This window comes from Bombus vosnesenskii, unplaced genomic scaffold (assembly GCF_011952255.1).
Source record: "Bombus vosnesenskii isolate JDL3184/JDL3185 unplaced genomic scaffold, Bvos_JDL3184-5_v1.1 scf7180000013403, whole genome shotgun sequence".
NCBI lineage: Eukaryota > Metazoa > Arthropoda > Insecta > Hymenoptera > Apidae > Bombus > Bombus vosnesenskii.
This window is the reverse complement of record NW_022883026.1, coordinates 66,617-87,107: the sequence shown is the minus strand read 5'-3', so window position 1 is coordinate 87,107 and position 20,491 is coordinate 66,617. Positions and strand designations below refer to the sequence as shown.

General features: G+C 32.9%; 3 protein-coding genes across 8 annotated transcripts; 2 read left to right on the top strand and 1 right to left on the bottom strand.

Annotated features, from left to right (window-relative positions):
- The first annotated feature begins 596 nt into the window (after positions 1-596).
- Positions 597-9,367, top strand: LOC117237898 (tetratricopeptide repeat protein 28). 3 transcript variants are annotated; one of them, XM_033502321.1, is made up of 16 exons: positions 597-755; positions 896-961; positions 1,626-1,883; positions 1,944-2,346; positions 2,426-2,983; positions 3,068-3,363; positions 3,446-3,911; positions 4,000-4,407; positions 4,480-4,857; positions 4,950-5,730; positions 5,811-6,481; positions 6,555-7,057; positions 7,130-7,492; positions 7,575-7,812; positions 7,889-8,107; positions 8,193-9,367. In XM_033502321.1, exons 2-16 carry the CDS (start codon positions 938-940, stop codon positions 8,828-8,830), a joined length of 6,204 nt encoding a protein of 2,067 aa, XP_033358212.1. In that variant the 5' UTR covers positions 597-755; positions 896-937; the 3' UTR covers positions 8,831-9,367. The 3 variants fall into 3 exon arrangements, with proteins under 3 accessions (XP_033358212.1, XP_033358214.1, XP_033358215.1); XM_033502323.1 differs by having other exon boundaries at positions 598-820; XM_033502324.1 differs by lacking the exons at positions 597-755; positions 896-961 and having other exon boundaries at positions 1,632-1,716; positions 1,796-1,883.
- Positions 1,960-10,565, bottom strand: LOC117237902 (peptidyl-tRNA hydrolase 2, mitochondrial-like). Of its 2 annotated transcripts, none has more exons than XM_033502330.1 (5): positions 10,379-10,565; positions 10,091-10,274; positions 9,820-9,999; positions 9,534-9,733; positions 1,960-2,096 (listed from the first exon to the last, which is right to left on the bottom strand). In XM_033502330.1, exons 2-4 carry the CDS (start codon positions 10,250-10,252, stop codon positions 9,551-9,553), a joined length of 525 nt encoding a protein of 174 aa, XP_033358221.1. In that variant the 5' UTR covers positions 10,253-10,274; positions 10,379-10,565; the 3' UTR covers positions 1,960-2,096; positions 9,534-9,550. The 2 variants fall into 2 exon arrangements, with proteins under 2 accessions (XP_033358221.1, XP_033358222.1); XM_033502331.1 differs by lacking the exon at positions 1,960-2,096 and adding an exon at positions 8,987-9,447.
- A 289-nt stretch (positions 10,566-10,854) lies between these two features.
- On the top strand, positions 10,855-20,247 carry LOC117237900 (myotubularin-related protein 13). Of its 3 annotated transcripts, XM_033502326.1 has the most exons (22): positions 10,856-11,193; positions 11,426-11,566; positions 11,909-11,994; positions 12,064-12,351; positions 12,431-12,650; positions 12,726-12,967; positions 13,047-13,352; positions 13,437-13,614; positions 13,689-13,893; positions 13,981-15,582; positions 15,651-15,844; positions 15,921-16,319; positions 16,393-16,609; positions 17,037-17,238; positions 17,315-17,460; positions 17,535-18,380; positions 18,451-18,598; positions 18,691-18,836; positions 18,915-19,141; positions 19,251-19,457; positions 19,525-19,607; positions 19,682-20,247. In XM_033502326.1, exons 2-22 carry the CDS (start codon positions 11,467-11,469, stop codon positions 19,772-19,774), a joined length of 6,135 nt encoding a protein of 2,044 aa, XP_033358217.1. In that variant the 5' UTR covers positions 10,856-11,193; positions 11,426-11,466; the 3' UTR covers positions 19,775-20,247. The 3 variants fall into 3 exon arrangements, with proteins under 3 accessions (XP_033358218.1, XP_033358217.1, XP_033358216.1); XM_033502327.1 differs by having other exon boundaries at positions 10,855-11,566; positions 15,924-16,319; XM_033502325.1 differs by having other exon boundaries at positions 10,856-11,566.
- Positions 20,248-20,491: the final 244 nt, after the last annotated feature.

Here is a 20,491-nt window from a genome sequence, read left to right as displayed (position 1 = left end):
AACTATCTATTTTATTACTTTAACAATAAGACATGATGGTTCATAATGTTTTGTATTTATATTTGTACTTGTACATTGAAATATATATCTTTGCAGTACTATTTATAAATGTTTTATAAAAAAAACCTGTTAATATCTTTAAAGTATAGAAAACCTTTATTATTAAAATTATAAGATATTTTTGTATCTAAAAACCTTTTTCATATATATGCTTATAAATGATTATTGTCTTACAAATAATTATGATGTATTTTTAGTTGAAAGAAAAGATATTTGTAGTATTTGCAAATAATATATTGTAATAACAATTAATTCAACACAATTACTGATTGTTTACTGCTATCCTCTATACAGAACACTATTTACATTACACAATATTTCTATTCATATAAAACATAATTTTGTAACATAACATAAATTTGTAAAAATAATTTATAAAGTCATATACGTCATATATTATTTCAATAAGTGAATTCTACATTTCTATGCATGTATATACACAGCAGCGTAAATTTATGAGCTATACATGTGGAGTCCAATACACAAAGGTACTTACAAAAGCAGACAGTGCCGGCCCCACTCTGGGCCCAAGGGGGAGCCCGGGGTCACATTCCAAGATGGCTGTGCCTGAGGAATGCAGTGGGTGCCCTCCTAAGACGCCTTCCTCCCTCCTTTTTTATTAATCGAATCAATTCACCTATCCTAGCGAATATTCTGATTACTAAGACGAAATAGTTTATTTCAGCGTGTATCCGGTGAGTGCTGCCTAGATTTGAAAGTAGCATCTTGTAGAAAATAAATCTGAATGAGGGAAAGAAAGGTGGTACAGGAAGACCTAGAAAGGTCTTATACTCTAAAATGTGTGGTCTTATCTAATGAAGCTCCTTTGCTGCAGATAATGCTCATGCAGGAGGATGCTACTTGCTCGTCTTAAGCAATGTCTCATAGGGATATCTCTGAGGTAACAAGATCCTACAGTACAAATATGATGACGAATATTATTATCATATTTTAGAATTAAAATCATTTAATTTTATAAATTTGTGTTTTTTATTTTTGTATTCATTATAAAATTTGGTCTGTTGTTTGCAATTTTGATAATAAATTATGTTTTTAAGATCATATTGTATATATTTATGGATATATACATAAAAATAAAAAACAACAAAGATTTGTATTAAAAGTGATAAAACAAGAATTATGTTGAATTGTATATTTTTTATATGATAATTTTTTGATGTTTTAATAATTGATATAAAAAAAAATAATGAAATTTAAGAATTAAATATTAGATTTCTAAATATGAATGAAAATATTTATTTAAATTTTTTATTTAATAATTATTTCATTAAATCACTTATTTCTATTTATAAAATGAAAATTGATATAAATTAATATTTATGATAATTATATATGTAATAATTAATGTTACCTTATATTAGCTTAATATTACTCAAATAAGTTTAATATTACCTTATATTTTATAATAAATTTTTTATACAATGTTTATAAATAATATTTAATTAACACAATGATAATAACGATATAATTCTGAAATAAATACGTACACATGTATGTGCATAATATATATAAATTATATATATATATATATAAATATTTATAAGGTGGAGCCCGAAGGTACGTCGGCCTTGGCTGCTGGATCAAGATCTCTATTTTTAGAGACTGTACGTCGCAGCAATGCAGCATGTCAAAATGGTGATTATGCTCTTGCTGCAAGTTTGTACACAGAAGCTCTTGCTTTGGATCCACTCAGCCATGTGCTATATTCAAACAGGTCAGCTGCCCGGCTCAAAATGGGTTTATTTGCACTTGCTCTTCAGGATGCTGTTAGAGCTACCGAACTTAGCCCTCAATGGCCAAAGGTAATAGCTGCTTTTGTTTGTTACTTTTCAAATAATTAGTAAAACCAATATCTCTATTAGGCATACTACCGTCAAGGAGTAGCCTTACAATGTCTAGGGAGACATGGAGAGGCTCTTGTAGCCTTCAGTACAGGTTTGGCACATGATCCTACCAATTGTCAACTCTTATCTGGTCTTGTGGAAGCATCCTTAAAATCACCATTGCGTACAACACTAGAACCGACATTTCAACAATTACGTGCAATGAAACTTGATGAATCTTCTTTTGTTGTCATTTCTGTTGTTGGCCAAGAACTTCTTGGAGCAGGACAGTATAAGGCAGCAGCTGGTGTATTAGAAGCTGCTCTTACTATTGGTTCTTGTAGCTTAAAATTAAGGGGTTCTGTATTTTCTGCTCTATCTAGTGCATATTGGGCATTAAATTCTTTAGATAAAGCTATCAATTATATGCAACAAGATTTAGGTAAATATTGAAGATAGATAAAATAATATGTATGTATCAATAGAATATTTCTTTGTATTCTGAGTAAAAATATTTTTAGGTGTCGCACGATCTTTAGGAGATACCCAGGGTGAATGTCGAGCTCATGGAAATCTGGGCTCAGCATATTTTAGCAAGGGCAGTTTTAAGGAAGCTTTAACAGCACACAGGTATCAATTGGTTTTAGCTATGAAGTGCAAAGATACTCAGGCTGCAGCATCTGCTTTAACTAGCCTGGGTCACGTTTATACAGCTATTGGTGATTTACCAAATGCACTTGCATCTCATAAACAATGTGTACAATTAGTAAAACAAATGGGAGATCGACTTCAGGAAGCCCGAGAAATAGGAAACGTGGGAGCAGTTTATTTAGCAATGGGAGAATTTGAAAGTGCTGTTGATTGTCATACACAACATTTGAGAATAGCAAGACGTTTAGGAGATCGTGTAGAAGAAGCAAGAGCTTTCAGTAACTTAGGTTCATCTCATCATTATCGAAGAAATTTTGGTCAAGCAATGGCTTATCATGAAAATGTGCTAAGAATAGCTCAAGAACTCGGTGATAGAGCAATAGAAATGAGAGCTTATGCTGGATTAGGTCATGCTGCAAGATGTGCAGGTGAACTTTTTAGAACAAATAATGAGAAACTTAATAAAGAATTAACTTTATTGTAAAATCTCTTTCAAATATATCATTATTTAGGTGATCTTGCACAAGCCAAGCTGTGGCACCAAAGGCAACTTGATGTTGCTTTAGCTACAAAAGATAAAGTTGCTGAAGGACGAGCATGTAGTAATTTAGGAATAGTTTATCAATTACTTGGTGAACATGAAGCAGCACTTAAACTACATCAAGCTCACTTAGGAATTGCTAGATCATTAGGAGATAAAGCTGGTATGGGTAGAGCATATGGAAATATTGGAAATGCTTATAATGCATTAGGTTATTATGAACAGGCTATTAAATATCATAAACAAGAATTAACAATAAGTAAAGAGGTAAATTGTTTAAAATATGCAATGAAAAATTTAATAGCAAATTTATACCATAAAACAATATAAAAGTTGTTGTTTAATATAGGTCAATGATCGTAGTTCAGAAGCTAGCACACATGGAAATTTAGCAGTAGCATATCAAGCTGTACAGGGTCATGAAGCAGCATTAAGACATTACAGAGCTCATTTAGCTATAGCGCGCGAGTTGAAAGATACAGCTGGTGAAGCTTGTGCATTACTCAATCTTGCTAATTGCTTGTCATCTCGTGGCAGATTTGAAGAAGCTGTTCCATATTACGAAAATTATCTTATGTTATCTCAGGAACTACACGATGTTGAAGGAGAAGCTAAAGCATGTCACTTCTTGGGTTATGCTCATTATTGTTTAGGCAATCATCGTGAAGCTGTTAGATATTATGATCAAGACTTAGCATTAGCTAAGGATTTACAGGATAAATCTGGGATGGGAAGAGCTTATTGTAATTTGGGGTTAGCACATTTAGCTCTTGAAAATTTAGATACTGCACTAGAATGCCAAAAATACTATTTGGGTAAGAAAATCGTGCATCTGCATATTTATATTTTAAAAATAGCAAAATATACATATACTTAATATTAATAATTTATCTTTCTATATAGCTATTGCACATATGACTAAACATTTAGCTGGAAAATTTCGTGCTTTGGGAAATATTGGTGATTGCCTTTTACGCCTTGGAGAAGCTGAAGAAGCAATAAAAATGCATCAAAGACAATTAAATTTAGCACGACAAGCAAGTGATCGCAGTTTAGAAGCTGCTGCTTATGGAGCTTTAGGTATTGCACATCGGACAATAAAAAATCTTGATAAGGCATTAGGATTTCATACTCAAGAACTAACTTTAAGACAAGAAGCTGGTGATTTACGTGGTGAATGTAGAGCTCATGGAAACTTAGGGGCGGTGCACATGGCACTAAGTCAATATACTCATGCAGTGAAGTGTTATCAGGAACAACTTGAAAGGGCAAAAGAATTAGCAGATTCAGGAGTTGAGGCTCAAGCTTTAGGTGAACTTTATTTATAATGTTTGAACTACTTAAATTTACAGCGATAATGCTCACTATTTTTCTTTTAAACAGGAAATTTAGGAATAGCTAGACTTAATATGGCACATTATGAAGACGCAATTGGATATTTTGAACAACAATTAGCAACTTTAGAACCATTAACTACGGGCACAGCCTTACTAAATAAAGCTAGAGCACTTGGCAATCTAGGCGATTGTTATGAAGCCTTGGGAGATCCAGAAGAAGCTATAAAATGTCATGAGCAGCAATTAACAGCTGCTACAAAATTGAAAAGTATAAGAGAACAAGAAAGAGCATATCGAGGTTTAGGTCGAGCTCGGGAAGCAACTGGAAATTTACAAGAAGCTTTAGTTTGTTTTGAGAAAAGACTAGTAGCTGCACATGAAGTTGATAGTCCAGAATCAAGAGGCGCAGCTTACGGAGATTTAGGTAATTAATATGTAAAATATTATACTATAGAATCTATAAATATATTAACTTTTCTTGATGAGTGTCATAAGTTGTTAATATCAATTGTGTAGGTCGAGTACATGCTGCATTAGGTAACCACGAACAAGCTGTTAGTTGTTTATCACATCAACTGGCACTTGCCAGAGGACTTGGAGATAAAGCTGCTGAAGCAGAAGCTGCTAGTGGGTTAGGAGCTGTTCATCTATTAATGGACGATCCAAATTCTGCATTACGACATCATCAATTGGAACTTTCAATTGCTGAAGCTTTAGATGCAGCTGGGTTACAAGCTAGAGCTTGTGCAAACTTAGGTGTAACTCAAGAAGCTTTAGGACAATTTGAAGAAGCAATCAGATTACAAGAACAATCATTAAGTCTTGCAGCAGCAGCTGGTGATCAACCAGCAAGAGCAGCTGCATTTTCCAGTTTAGGTCGACTTCATCATTTATGCGGTGATTTATCACGTGCTTTGAGTTACTTACAATCGGGATTGTCTTTATCTGAAGGATTAGGAAGAAGAGAAGAAGCAGCTAGATTAAGACACAGACTTGGTCTTGTTCATTGGGAAGCTGGAGAAGCAATTATAGCTGTAGAACATTTAGAGAAAGCAGCAAATTTATTAGAATCATTAGATGGAATTTCTTCAACCCTTACCTGTGGACAACCAAACAAATCTGAGTTATTATCAGAAACGTACAGAATGTTACAAAAAGTACTAATCAGTTTAAATAGAGCTGAAGAAGCTCTGAATTGGGCAGAAAGATCGAGACGAAGTAAAAGTAATTGTTTAGACGATGCTGCGCATTATTCCGAAATTATCGATAGACAACGTGGAGTTATTTTATATTATAGGTAATTTAAATTTATTAATAAATAGTGTGAACAAATTGTATTTCCATAAAACGGCTAGTAAATGTCAAATAACGTTTCAGTGAAGTAGGGTGTGAATTACATGCTTGGTGCTTAGCTCCTGGTCGGGGACTATTACGATTTCATTCTACTAGTTTGGATGATGGTATAGGATTAGAGAAGCGAGTTCTGCAGGCACGAGAAGCTCTTTTAGACGAAACAAGTGAACTTGTTGAAGAAACAAAAATACCATCGAGAGGACATCATCTCAATGCTAGTTCATACAGTTTGAGCAGTCTGTTTAGTGTGGGTTCAATTAGTTCACGAGCAGGAAGTGCTCGATGGGGACGAGGAACCAAAGGACCAACATGGCAATCACCATTACCAATTCAAGTACTTTACGATTTACTTTTAGCACCTTTTGAAGATCTTTTACCACCAGCAAGGAAGGAACTAATTATGGTAGTGGAGAAGTCTTTATATTTGGCACCACTTCCAGCTTTACAATCAAACCCTGGAGAAGATTATCTATGTGAAAGATTTTCTTTATTAGTAGTACCATCGCTTGCAGCTTTAAAAAAGCGATCAAAGACTCCTATGCCAGAAGGAGGTGCAACGGTAGCTGCATTAGTTGCAGGAAATCCTGTGCTTCCTGAAGAAATCAGGGAAGAATATAGATGGTCAGAAAGTGTTGCTTCTACTGAAACAGAATCTGAGATTGTTGCTGAATTATTAGAAGCCCGTGCTTTAACTGGTAGGTATCATTACAAATTTAAATAAATTAAAGAAAATTATAAATAAATAATCTTTTTAATCTTTACTAATAGGGATAGAAGCAACGAGGTTGACTGTTTTAAGGTCTTTACCTGATGCAGAATGTGTACATTTAACAGTACCAGTTTTCTGGAATTCTGCCAGTTTAGCATTAACTGCAGATCCTTGTGAAGATCCATCTGTAAAACCAGAATACTTGCTAAGCTATTCAGATATTACAAAACTAAGAATAGCTGCCCGTTTAGTTGTAATATCTAGTGGCCATGGTTGGAATAGTACAGAAAATACAACTGCTACATCAGATGGCGTACAAAATTTAGCCAAAGCTTTATTAAATGCAGGAGCACAATGTGTACTTATAGGAATGTGGGCAGTTCCACCTACAGCTGGTAGTATATTATTACGAGCATTCTATAGTGCTATGTTACAAGGTGCTAGAGCATCAAGAGCATTGGCAGAAGCTATGCAAACAGTTCAACATACAAGACATTTCGCACATCCTGCAAATTGGGCTGGTTGGTTACTTATTGGAGGAGATGCAAGATTGTCAAACAAGGTATAAATCTTAAAAAATTTATTAAATTTAATAATTCATATGTAAATGATAGTTCATGAAATATACATTTAGGTTGCTTTAATGGGACAAGCACTGGCTGAATTATTACGCAGTGGTCCTGAACAAAGTCGTGATGCATTACGTGTAACACTTCATTTAGTAGAAAAATCATTACAACGAATACATCGTGGACAAAAAAATGCTATGTACACAACTCAGCGTAGTATTGAAAATAAAGTGGGTGCAGCCACTGGTTGGCGAGAACTTTTAATGTCAGTAGGTTTTAGATTTGAACCTGCTGGAAATGGAATACCATCCTCTGTATTTTTCCCACAAAGTGATCCAGAAGAAAGATTAACAAGATGTAGTGCAAGTTTGCAGGCATTATTGGGATTGGGACCATCGTCATTACATGCTCTTGCTAGGTTGTTGCAGGTAGTAAATAAATCTGTATATTCTGACATTGCTACTTGTAAAAGTTAATAATCTATTATATTAAAGGAAATTTTTATTGTAGGCACCAGAAGCAGCAGAGGATGTTATTGCTGCAATGAGAAGAGCTACATGTGCGACGGAAGGTCAAGAAGTCACATTACCAGTACAAGTATGGAGAGCATCAGGATCTCATGAATTATTTGCAAGTCTAGGTTTTGATCTCATGGAAGTTGGTCAATCAGAAGTTACATTGAGAACAGGAAAACAAGCATCACGGAGAGCTGTTCAATTTGCTCTTCAAGCTCTTCTAGCTTTATTTGGTAAGTCTAAACTGGTCATGTGTGTATAATAAATAAAAATGAAAATATATCATTTAAATTATAATTATGTTTTTAGATACACAAGAAGCACCTAAAAGTTTGACTTTAGATTCTAGTAGTTCAATGGAAAGTCTAGCTTCTGTTGCTCATATTGAAAAAAATGTCATAGAACGACCTAGATTAGGAGGTGCATTTGCAAATTACGTTCGACATCGAGGTGAACCTGATGGTAAAACTATGGAACCACCAAATGTTCCAATTCCTACATCACGACAACCATGTCAAAATAGTGGAGGTATAAATAACTTAGACTAAAATTTAGATAAGTATATAAAATAATAATAAGTATATAAAATTGTAATTATATGTATGTTTTGTAGGTGAATCAGATGTTGCTTTCACTCCTAGTCCTCCTGTAGCACTCAATTTAAATCATCAAACACGTATCAGAAATCTTTATCCCGATCAAAGCTTAAGACCAGGGTCTAGTTCAAGTAGTTCAGTAACAGATTGGGATAACGGTCATGCAACAGTTCTAAGGCGACAACCATTACCACCTTTACCAGCAACAGTACTAGAAAGATTAAGTGTTCGAACAGAAATTGGATCTAATTCTCCAAGAAAGCCTCGTCATCCTACAACAACTGAAGATATTTGTTCTCAGACTGACTCTGCACAACCTGCAGAAACACATAATCAAAATTTAAGAAACGTAGCCACGTCCCTCACAAGTTTAACACGTGAATTAACGCCTACGATTTCAGATGTATATCACGAGCGAAATTTAGGATTAGGATTGGCACCATCTTTATCAAAGTTATTAGAAGAAGTAGGTTCTGTGACTGGAAATGAAGAAAATCAATCAACACGAACGAATCATAATCAGACTCAAAATTGGATGCAAAATGAAGAATTATGTCGAAGAGATGAAGCTGATGGCAGATCCATTGCTGAGTCACAATGTAGTGCTACCAGCTCTAACAAAATACATCGAAAAGCACCTCCCCCTCCAGTGTAGATTATTTATATACTATTTATAAGCACTAAATGATATTTTAAATGAAAATAATAGCACGAGGTACCAAAGAATGGAAGATATTTTATTGGAAACAAATTTCTTAATATTTTGTGATTTGAGCTGGGAATAATTTACGGTGATTGCTTATTTTGTTGCAATATGACTCTAATTATGCACTTTTTACATAATATATTTTCCAATACAAATATCAGTAAATGCCATTTGCTTACACTGATAATAAAATTCGATATTAACAAGATACTGTATACAACGGCACCTAATGCTATACTCGTGTTTCTTAATGCAAAAGTGTATTATATTAGCATAAAAATGAACATTGTTCATGTATGTTATATTTAAATTTATTAAATGAAATTCATTATTATATATAAAATGCGACCAATGACTGAAGTAATGTTTCAATTTAATAACATATTTAAATTTGTATAAAGTATTGAACTAAAAGTTTGTACTTTTTCATTTTTGATAAATATATTGATGCATTTTTTAATGGGATGCATCATTTTATAAAAATTATGTGCATATATTTATACTTATATCATCAACAAAATATGAAATTGCTGTATTTAATTATCTTTTAGCATATGAATAAAAATCTAATAATGAAATTAGTAAATCATGAAGAACTGAATTTAAAAAAATATAAAAATACACTTAAAAATTAGATAAAAAATTAAGATACCTTTATTTTGTTCATTATTAAAACAATTTTAAATGACCAGTTACATTATCTATCATTTGAGCTGGACCTGGACCAATAGCACATACTGTTTTACTTCCTGGCTTTACTTGTGTGTGTCCAGCATCCTGTATTATATTTGCCAAAAGTCCTACAGTTCTAGCTTGTTTTGCTATTTCTTTCAAAGCATTCTCGCTATCCACCTAAGCATTTTTTTATTTACCAATAAGGATTTAACTTAAAGCAAATAATATTACATGTGAAATATATGTATAAGAAGTATATATACCTTAAGAGTAATTTTAGCTTGGCCACACTTTTCCCAAGCATATAAAAATTCAGGATACTTTGTGGCTGCCTTATAAGCTGCAACAGCAGCATGAGCACATTGTGCTGCAATTTTTCCTTTTCCCATTTTTAAATCAGTTCTAATAACTAAAACAAGCTTGTAATTATCTGCATACATTTGCTGAAAATAAAAACTATTATTTTTGTTTGTGTATTTATTAGATTAATTATAAAAAAATATAAATATATATACAAATTTTAATTTTACTTACCATATAATTTAAAGTTTCATTGCAATTATCATTAGAAGATTGCAATTTTTTTCTATTTATTACTGCTATTATTTTATATAAAGAATAACCTATTATTGCTGAAATTATAAATCCTACCTTTGCATCTGTAACGGTTTGCAAAAGTATTTGAGTAATATTCATCTTACTAAAATTTAGTAAAATTCTGTAACATTAAAAAATATTCAATCACACTATTAAAATTTATTTAATTCGTCACAAAGAATTTAATTTTTAAAAATAAATTAGATATAAAAGATAGATATTTACATCAAAGTAATTTTACGAAACGTATATATCCTTAGATTAACTTTTACTTTTGATATAAGCAAAACTTATATTGTTCCATGTGACAGCTTCTATAAGGTTAGGTATCATTTAAACATATACAATATAAATGTACATAGTACATCATACACATATAACTCTGATAGAAATTAATAATCTTTAAGTATAATTTGAGACATAAAGTATTATATTAAATTTAATTTTAACTCGTTTTTAAAGATATATAAAGTAACATATTTTTTAAATATCTACAATAAATTTTGAAAGAAAGTAATACAATATATGCATACACATATGCATGTGTAGAAATTTATATAACAATTTTTAATTAAATTAAAGAACATTCAGATTCATTTTTCTATTCAAAATATAAAATTATTTGATAAGTTTAAAGAAGACATTATTATATACATATAGGGGTGTTATACATGTAACTGTTATGCAATAATTTCACTATGAACGCGCTATAAAGTAGCATGAAAGTAGCGCCTCTAATAATGCGAATGTTTTCAGATTTAAAGTATTCTCAGTGACCCAAGCAGAAGACAAAAAAAGTAAAATTAAATGGGAATTATAGCGCATTCGTCTCTTCGTTTGTATATCTGTGGCGCGTTTTGGTTCATACGCGGTTCAACAAACACCCAATGTGGCGCTTGAGTTTGGAAGGTTATGGATTAAAGCTTCGGGGTGTGGCATCATATTGTGTTTTATAAAATAAATAGAATATTGTATGCTCTTGTGATGACGGGTGAATTCATTTTCTAAACGTAACGAATGTGAAGTATCTCCTTTCAACGGTGCGTGCGATGCCTACAACATTTCAACCACCGCTTGAAATTTGTTTTTCGAGAAAATTTTTTAAATGTATTTACAACGATATCATGTTTTTGGTGCTTTACTCTGAAATTTGTGTTGTTTGAATGAAAAAATATAAATTCAAAAATGTTTATCATATTTTTCAATTAATTTGCATATTGATGCATATTTATGTGTAACGTTGACACAAGGTAGTTGATTGTTGCTTGATAGGATACGGTCCATGAAATCACGTGTATTAAAATCTACGTGGGATGTTGGGCGCTATCACCCCCACGAACCCCCACGAGTATACCGAAATGTCTCGGTTAGCCGACTACTTTGTTGTGGTCGGCTACGACCACGAAAAAGAGAGTAAGTTTTTATTTTTAACGAAAGTAAAAATATATCGATATTTTTATATACATGATTGTCAAACATTTAAGGTGTGTAACAATAAGTAATCTTAGCAAGTAAGCTTGTATAATAAAGTATATACACACACATATATATATATATTTTGTATATCTTCAATAGCATAAATATTTAAAGATATTTACAGTAAATAATTTTTATTTGTGTGTTACGAATTATTGAAGTATTATTAATATTTTATATTGTTTAAGAAATTTAAATATTTGTACTACAAAGATATAATTTATCAAAGTACAATAACAAAAAAGTTGATATAATATGTAATTTTATTTATGTTTATAGGAGGGGGTATAAGTAATGGAATCATTTTACAAAGGTTTCCAGAAAAGGATTGGCCAGATACACCATTTATAGAAGGAATAGAATGGGTAAGACTTTTCTTTATTACATTTTTATTTCTTATAACTAATCTTTTCTCAATTAATTTTATTTTATAGTTTTGTCAACCACAGGGATGGGCTTTATCTACAGAAAGACAAGAACCACGATTTTTTGTATCTATTTTAACTGATATTGATGCAAATCGCCATTATTGTGCTTGTATGTGTTTCAATGAAACAGTGTCTATATTGCCAAGTAAGCCTGTAGATGAAGAAGAAGATCCTGTAGATGGTGATAGTCGTTCCTTGGTTAGAACAATACCCACAATAGCACATCACAGCATTATGTATGCACCTAAATGTCTGGTGCTGGTTTCCAGACTTGATTACATTGAAACTTTCAGAGTATGTGACATTTTGCCTAGTTTGAGACTATGATCATATTTCTATATGTAACAATAATATTTTTATATTGTTGCTTCAGAATTGCCTTGGTATTATATACACAGTATATGTAGAAAATCTCGGAATACCATTAGAAACTTTGGTAGGAAACATATTAGGTTGTATACAAGTACCACCTGCTGGTGGACCACAAGTAAGATTTAGCATTGGTGCAGGTGATCGTCAAGCACTTCAGCCTCCAATTAGTCCTTCCCTTCCAATAACACACAGTAGTGTAAATCTTTTATTTCAACAACTAGGTAAGTGTAAAACAGCTATTATTACAAATATGTTCTTGTTTATACTTTTCATTAAAATATAGTTATATTTTATAGGAATTCGTAATGTACTAGTATTGTTCTGTGCTGTTATGACAGAACATAAAATACTTTTTCATTCTGCAAGTTATTCACGATTAACTGAAGGATGTCGTGCGCTTACTGCACTAATGTATCCATTTAGATACACGCATGTTTACATTCCTCTTCTACCAGCAGCTTTAGTTGAAGTACTCAGTACACCTACTCCATTTATCATGGGTGTACATAGTTCATTGAAACATGAAGTTGCAGAACTTGTAAGATGTTCAATAGAATTATATAATATGTTTTATTTTATTATAACGATTTTTTATTAAATGTTAAATTCTTTTGCAGATGGATGTAATAGTCGCTGATTTGGATGGAGGTTCTATTATGGTTCCAGATGGAGTAGCACTTCCATTACTTCCAGAACCACTTCTATCACAAACACAAGATGCATTATCTTTAGTATTACAACCAGAATTAGCTTGTGCAGATTATGCTTTTCCACCACTTGCAACAAGAGCTCCTCACTCTCCTATGTTAGATAAAGAATTACGGGCAGTTTTTATGAGAACTTTTGCTCAATTATTGCAAGGATATAGGAGCTGCCTGACATTAATAAGAATTCATCCAAAGCCTGTCATAACATTTCATAAGGTCTTTATATTATTATTGGTTCTATCCACTTTATAGTGTTTAAAGATAAAAGGGAAACATATAAATTGTATTTCTTATTTCTAGGCAGCTTTTCTTGGAGAACGTGGCTTAACGGATTGTGACTTTACAACCAGAGTTCTGGATTGCATGTTTTTTACTTCCTTCATTGCAGAAAGGGGACCACCGTGGAGGCCTTGTGATGTGTGGGACGAATTGTATAATAATTTAAGTGATCAGTTAAAACAGGAAGCACAAGATCATAGTAAGTAACAGTAACAAAACATATAATTAATAATGATAAAGTATTATATACAATAAATATCATTTCGATATTAGGGCTTATTTTAACACATATTCAAGAATTAGCACAACAATTGTACACAAATGAAAATCCAAATCCTCAACCATATGTACAAAAAATTTTAAAACCACCTGAAGGAGCATTTGCTAGGATACATCAGCCGCTTTTACCGCGCATTAATCCAGAACAAGTTCAAGCAATTATAGATGAGGGTCTTGCCAAAAATAATCTTAAAGTTAGGTTAGTATTAGAAATAATATTGATATATTTTTATATATGTATCATGACTATGATATTTTATACTTATATTGAACATTTTGTGTATAGATTATCGTCATTAAGGCCATCACAGCCTCGTATTGTACCTATGGGTCCACATATTTCATTTGTTCATGATACTAGACATTTGGTTAGCAATTCTGCACGTAGACTGGAAGTTCTGCGTAACTGTATAAATTGTATATTTGAGAATAAAATATCTGATGCCCGTAAAACGTTCCCAGCTGTTTTAAGAGCTTTGAAAAGCAAAGCTGCTCGTTTAGCGCTTTGCATGGAATTATCGCAGCATGTTGTTGGAAACAAAGCCATGCTAGAACATCAACAATTTGATCTTGTAGTCCGGTTAATGAATTGTGCATTGCAAGATGATTCATCCATGGATGAGCATGGAGTTGCTGCTGCACTTCTTCCCCTTGCTACAGCATTTTGTAGAAAACTTTGCACAGGAGTAATTCAATTTGCTTACACCTGTATTCAAGAACATCCTGTATGGCAAAATCAACAATTTTGGGAAGATGCTTTTTATTTGGACGTTCAAAAAGATATTAAACGTTTATATCTCCCTGGTGAAAATTCTCCACCACGGCTTATAAATGATGGTATCTTAAGTCCTATTAGTCCACGTGATGGCAAGGAATTTCCATTTCGCGATCGGTATTCAATTTATCAAATTCAAGAACCATCGGCTCTTGAAATAGCTGCTGAACAAATGAGGATTTGGCCAACAATAGATCCAGAGAAACAAAAGGAACTTACTGCAAGTGAAGAAAGTACCATGTATAGTCAAGCAATTCATTATGCAAATAGGATGGTTTATTTATTGGTTCCGTTAGATATAGGGGCAAAGACTCATCGTCAAGATAATATTTATGATGATGAAAGAGCAAGTAATAGTATTACAAATAGTGTAGCAAGCGATAGTGGTGATGCAGAGTCTGGTTTTGAAGAAACTGATCCCGGAGAAACTGGTAGTGCTGTTATTCGAATGGTGTCACGATTTGTAGATCGTGTTTGTACTGAAGGAGGTGTAAGTGCTGAACATGTTAGATGCCTACATCAAATGGTTCCTGGTGTTGTTCATATGCATATTGAAACTCTTGAAGCTATACATAGAGAAAGCAAAAGATTACCTCCTATTCAGAAACCTAAAATTTTGACACCTAATATGTTACCTGGTGAAGAAGTTATTATGGATGGTTTGCGTGTTTATCTTTTACCAGATGGGAGGGAAGAGAGTTCTGCAGGGTTACCAAAGATACCACCACTCTTACCAGCAGAAGGCGCAATTTTCCTTACTAATTATAGAATTGTATTTAAAGGAATACCTTGTGATCCATTTGCTTGTGAACAATTAGTAGTTCGTGCTTTTCCTGTAACATCTTTAACTAAAGAGAAACGAGTTGCGGTGCAACATTTAGCACATTTAGATCAATGTTTACAAGAAGGTCTTCAGTTGCGATCATGTACTTTTCAATTGATAAAGTTAGCCTTCGATGAAGAAGTTACACCTGAGAATATTGAGACTTTAAGAAAATTAGTTCATAAAGCTCGGTATCCACCACACATTTTTCACCATTTTGCTTTCAATGGACAAGTATTAGTTACTCAGACTGCACATCACAAAGGAAAAGAAAAGAATGCTACTCTTAAGTAAGTAATTTCTTATTTAACTTTTTTTATGTTTATCATTTATCACAATAAAATGATTTTTCTTTTAGAGGGTTTGCTAAGAAAACACTTTTAAAGACTGCACGTAAAGCTGGTTTTAAACCAAAGCAATCATCTAAAAGACAAAAATACGTCTTGCCAAATATGAACATGATTACTAATAATAAGTACATGACATCACCTGGTCGAATGAGTTTACCAGTTACAGATAATAATGATTTAAGTCATGATGACGATCTTAGTGGTAAGTTAAACGTTTAATATTTCTGATATTCCAATAATTCTCAGTCTATTTACCATTTTATATACCATCCTTACAGTAGATGATTTTGAAATTCCTGGTATTGTAACTCAACCACCAACTGATGCTAAAACCTTAGAACGATTATCGGAACGTAGTTATGTCAGAGATTGGTATCGATTAGGATTGTATTCAAATGGGCCACACAATAATCGTAGAAATGAACCATTTCGATTATCTTCTGTGAATTGTGCCTATATGATTTGCAGAAGTTATCCTGCACTTCTTATAGTTCCCTCATCAGTATCAGATGAAAGTATTCGTAGATTTTGTCGACTTTATAGACATAATAGAATACCTGCTGTCACATGGAGGCACCCAAGAACAAAAGCACTTTTAATTAGAGGTGCTGGTTATCATGGGAAAGGTGTCATGGGTATGCTGAAAGCTCATCCAGCATCTGCTGGTAATTTAAAAGGTATCTGTTAAGAAAGTGTTTTGAAATGTGTAATTTTTTATAATATTCTTAAATATTTGTTTTATATTCTTAGCAACATCATCAGAAACCACATCATCTTTAGAGCAAGAAAAATATATTATGGCTCTTGTAGCTGCTACTCCGTTATCTGCGCTAAGACAAGGTTCTGCATGGGGAATGTCTGATAGTTCTCTTAGTATTGATTCTTTATTGTTAGCTGCTGAAGATCGCAATGCTACACCCGAACAATCACGACGAAATCCATTTAATAAAGCTATTGGAACATTAAGGTATATACATATATAGCTTTGGGGTCACACTATAGCGCTAAAACCAAACCCCACTGTGGCGGAAGGTTGTCGCTGCCAGATGAAAAGAGAGTTGTGTTTCGTCTCGGGACTACCGGTGGACTCGTCAGTAGGACTATGCCCGGTAGTCCCTGCCTTAGACGTAGAGGGAGTCTCGCTAGGTGCGGTATTTGTATCATTCGCTCGTATATTCGATCGCTAGCGAGATAGACAAACTCGTTGTGTCGTAGCCCTCTGGTGTTGACGGTTGGTACCCGCGGATCGCCCGGGAGGTGTTGTGCCGCGTTGATGCCTCGACCTGTCGGCGTCCTATTGATACCGATCCGCCACACATATATATACCTTTTAATTAAAATTTTATGAAATCAATAAAAGATTGGTTAATTAATATATGTGTTATTCTTTACAGTTCATCAGGAGGTAAAGGACCTAAGAATTTTGGTCGTTGGGGTTCATTAAAAGATAAGAGACATAATTCCCAAGTCTCTTTAACTTCAGTTCATCAACGTGGAACTGTTAGACATTCTGCAGATTCAGACAGTGGTACTGAATGCGTTCATACTTTCCAACGTGCTGCATTATATATTCTTGGTGAAAAAGCTCATATGAAAGTAAGATAATTTTAAATTAAATTTTTTTAGTTGCATATGATGTAATTTCACAAAATTAATCGTTTGAATGCAATAGGGTGTTAAAGCGGAATCAGCACCAAAAACAGACTTTATTCCAGTGGAATATTACGATGTAAGACATACCAAAGCTGCATTTAAGAAACTTATGCGAGCATGTGTTCCTAGCTCTCCAAATGTAGAACCTGACCAAAGTTTTTATAAGTATGTATAATCTATTTAGAGAAAATATGATTTCATTAGATATAATTTCTGATAAATAATATTTGAAATTTTAGATTAATTGAAAGTTCAGAATGGTTACAACAACTTCAAAATTTAATGCAATTAGCTGGTGCTGTAATAGATTTAATGGATGTTCAAGGCTCATCAGTAGCTGTTTGTTTAGAGGAAGGTTGGGATACCACAGCAACAGTGTGTTCTGTTGCTCAAGTATGTCTTGACCCACACTATAGAACTATAGACGGTTTTCGAACTTTAATCGAGAAGGAATGGCTCGGATTCGGACATAGATTTGGGCACAGAAGTAATCTTGCAGCAAATTCTCAAACAACAAATTTTACGCCCACTTTTCTTCAATTTCTTGATATAGTGCATCAAATTCAAAAGCAATTTCCATTAGCATTTGAATTCAACGAATATTACCTAAAATTCTTAGCATATCATTCGGTTTCTTGCCGTTTTCGTACATTTTTATTGGACTGCGAATTTGATAGAGTGGAATGTGGCATTACTGCTGTTGAAGACAAAAGGGGATCATTGACAAGTCATCATAAAGGTGTAGATACAGGTAGTGATGACGAAACAATTTATCCTGGAGGTAGATTAGCAGGGACAAATACAGGATGCAATCTCGGTCAAAGCATATTTGATTACATCGAAAAACAACACGCACGGTGTCCCTTGTTTTATAATTTCATGTATACTCCCAATACTGAAAACATGGTATTAAGACCCGTATCGCATTTGCCAAATTTTGATATTTGGCAATATTATTTAGAAGAAGAACTGGCTCATGGACCTGCATATGACTTAGAAGTATTACAACAAGATTCCCAACAAGAAGAAGAAGCAGAAGCTGCTGATGGTGTAGTTAAAAGTAATCGCAAAGTAGTTACACAAGGGTAAGATTAAATTTATGTTATATTTTCCTCCCTTTTCGAATTATACTATTTATATTATGATGTATTATAGGTATGATGGTGTAAGTTCAATGGTACCCGATCAATTTTCTCATCTTTTAGAAGAGATACATAGATTAGAAACTGAATTGGGTCATTTACCTCAAAAATGGAAAGTTCTTTGGGACAAACTTGAACTGCCAAATACAGATTCACTTGCTGTTAGTAACAAACACTGTAACTATTTAAAAATGATGTACTCATCTATGGATATATGATGTAAAAATGATAACATCTTTTATTCTATAAATAGAGACACGCATCATTTAGCACTGCATTAGTCAGATATCACGGTCGGTTGATTCATAAACGTTCTACATTAGAACTACTTTTAAGAGGCAAACTTGCTAGTGGAAGTACTTCTGGAAATGATGGTTCCGTTTATGCACATCCCCATAGGTAATTTTTATAATCATAAAGCTTTCTTTAAAATGAAATAACTGAATGCTGAATAACTTTACATTCTCGTTTTTAAAGGTTTGAACGATTAGATTCAGCTACACCAACTCACTGTGATGCTTGTTCTGGCGTATTGTGGGGGCCAGTAAAAGCTGGTTTACGATGTGTAGACTGTGGCCATGTATGTCATGACAAGTGTGCTGATGCAGTACCAAAAAATTGTACAAAATATAAGGCAGTAACTGATAATTTACAAACACATACACTTACGCGAAGTGGTGGTGATAATGGAAGCGTAAATTCAAGTACGAATATTACATTATGGCTTTATAAACTTTTCTTGTAAACTATGATTATATGATTGAGCAATGTTATGTATTATTTTATTTAATGATATTAACAATTCACATCTAGGTGTTACTACAATACAAACCTCTTCACAGCAATATTACGAACAATTCTCTAGTAATGTTGCTGAAAATAGAACTCATGAAGGTTACCTTTATAAACGAGGTGCTTTGCTTAAAGGCTGGAAACAGAGGTGGTTCGTATTAGATTCTATAAAACATCAACTAAGGTATTATGATGCCATGGAAGATTCTCATTGTAAAGGATATATAGGTATGTAGAAAATAATTCAAAATTGGAATGCTACAGTATAAATTTATAAATATTTATAATTTTACAGATCTAGCTGAAGTAGTTTCTGTAACTCCAGCTCAACCAATGCCAGGGCCACCAAAGAAAACAGATGATAAATCATTCTTTGATGTAAATGTCTCATTTTGTATCATTTATTATATTTTCAAAAATGAAATTTCTATTATATGTCTTTATATTTGCAGCTTCGTACAAACAGACGAACATATAACTTTTGTGCTGGCGACGCAGCAACTGCGCAAGAATGGATCGAGAAAGTCCAAGCGTGCTTACAATAGCTTGATTATAACTCTAATTTAAATTGTGCAAGTGACTGATAGATTAAAACAGATTTTAATTTTGTTACATACAATTGTATAGTCTAATAGCACGTATTATAGACTGCAGTAATTTGCTTTAAATATTTTGAATCCAACAATCGTTGGAATGAACAGTATCATAAATTGAATGTGATGTACTCATATCCTTGACATAGCATTATTATATAAATGTATATTGTAACTATATATAATTACGTTAAGTTTTAATTATTTCAGCTGGAAGATAAAAGATCATAACATACTCAATTAAACGTTACATTTTTTATTTTGTTTATTATGTTTTTAATTTTAGATGGATATATATAGAACAGAAAATATGTTAAAATATTAGATGAAGTACCTATTCTGCGAATTATTGCTAGTATAATTACAGTTATAATTGGAAAAGTTACGACCTTGCTTGTTAAAGAATAGAACGCGAATTAAAATAAGGGCATGTTTCTTTTTTTAAATCTCATGTAGTATTTGTTTAGTAATTCTGCTATGTTTATTAGTAAAATTAAAAGAAGTCCCTATATCTTTAATTTTTAGTTGAAATTATTCTCGCATTTATAGCACTTTTTATATGAAATATATAATCTTCTTTATGCTCGCGTTGCACATACCACGAATAGATTTTCAGATAAACGGAATGTTTAAATTTAATAAAAGAAACAAATTACGTACTTGCAATTC

What these genes read in the sequence shown, in the direction of transcription:
- LOC117237898 (XM_033502321.1), top strand. Translation starts at nt 938, where the DNA reads ATGTCTCATAGGGATATCTCTGAG. An exon ending in TTATATGCAACAAGATTTAG is followed by an intron (nt 2,347 to 2,425) that starts GTAAATATTGAA and finishes AAATATTTTTAG; the next exon opens with GTGTCGCACGATCTTTAGGA. An exon ending in TCATGCTGCAAGATGTGCAG is followed by an intron (nt 2,984 to 3,067) that starts GTGAACTTTTTA and finishes ATCATTATTTAG; the next exon opens with GTGATCTTGCACAAGCCAAG.
- LOC117237902 (XM_033502330.1), bottom strand. Translation starts at nt 10,252, where the DNA reads ATGAATATTACTCAAATACTTTTGCAAACCGTTACAGATGCAAAGGTA. An exon ending in ATGAAACTTTAAATTATATG is followed by an intron (nt 10,000 to 10,090) that starts GTAAGTAAAATT and finishes TTTTATTTTCAG; the next exon opens with CAAATGTATGCAGATAATTA. An exon ending in AAGCTAAAATTACTCTTAAG is followed by an intron (nt 9,734 to 9,819) that starts GTATATATACTT and finishes AAAAATGCTTAG; the next exon opens with GTGGATAGCGAGAATGCTTT.
- LOC117237900 (XM_033502326.1), top strand. Translation starts at nt 11,467, where the DNA reads ATGTTGGGCGCTATCACCCCCACGAACCCCCACGAGTATACCGAAATG. An exon ending in ATCTGCTGGTAATTTAAAAG is followed by an intron (nt 16,320 to 16,392) that starts GTATCTGTTAAG and finishes TTATATTCTTAG; the next exon opens with CAACATCATCAGAAACCACA. An exon ending in GTTTATGCACATCCCCATAG is followed by an intron (nt 18,837 to 18,914) that starts GTAATTTTTATA and finishes TCGTTTTTAAAG; the next exon opens with GTTTGAACGATTAGATTCAG.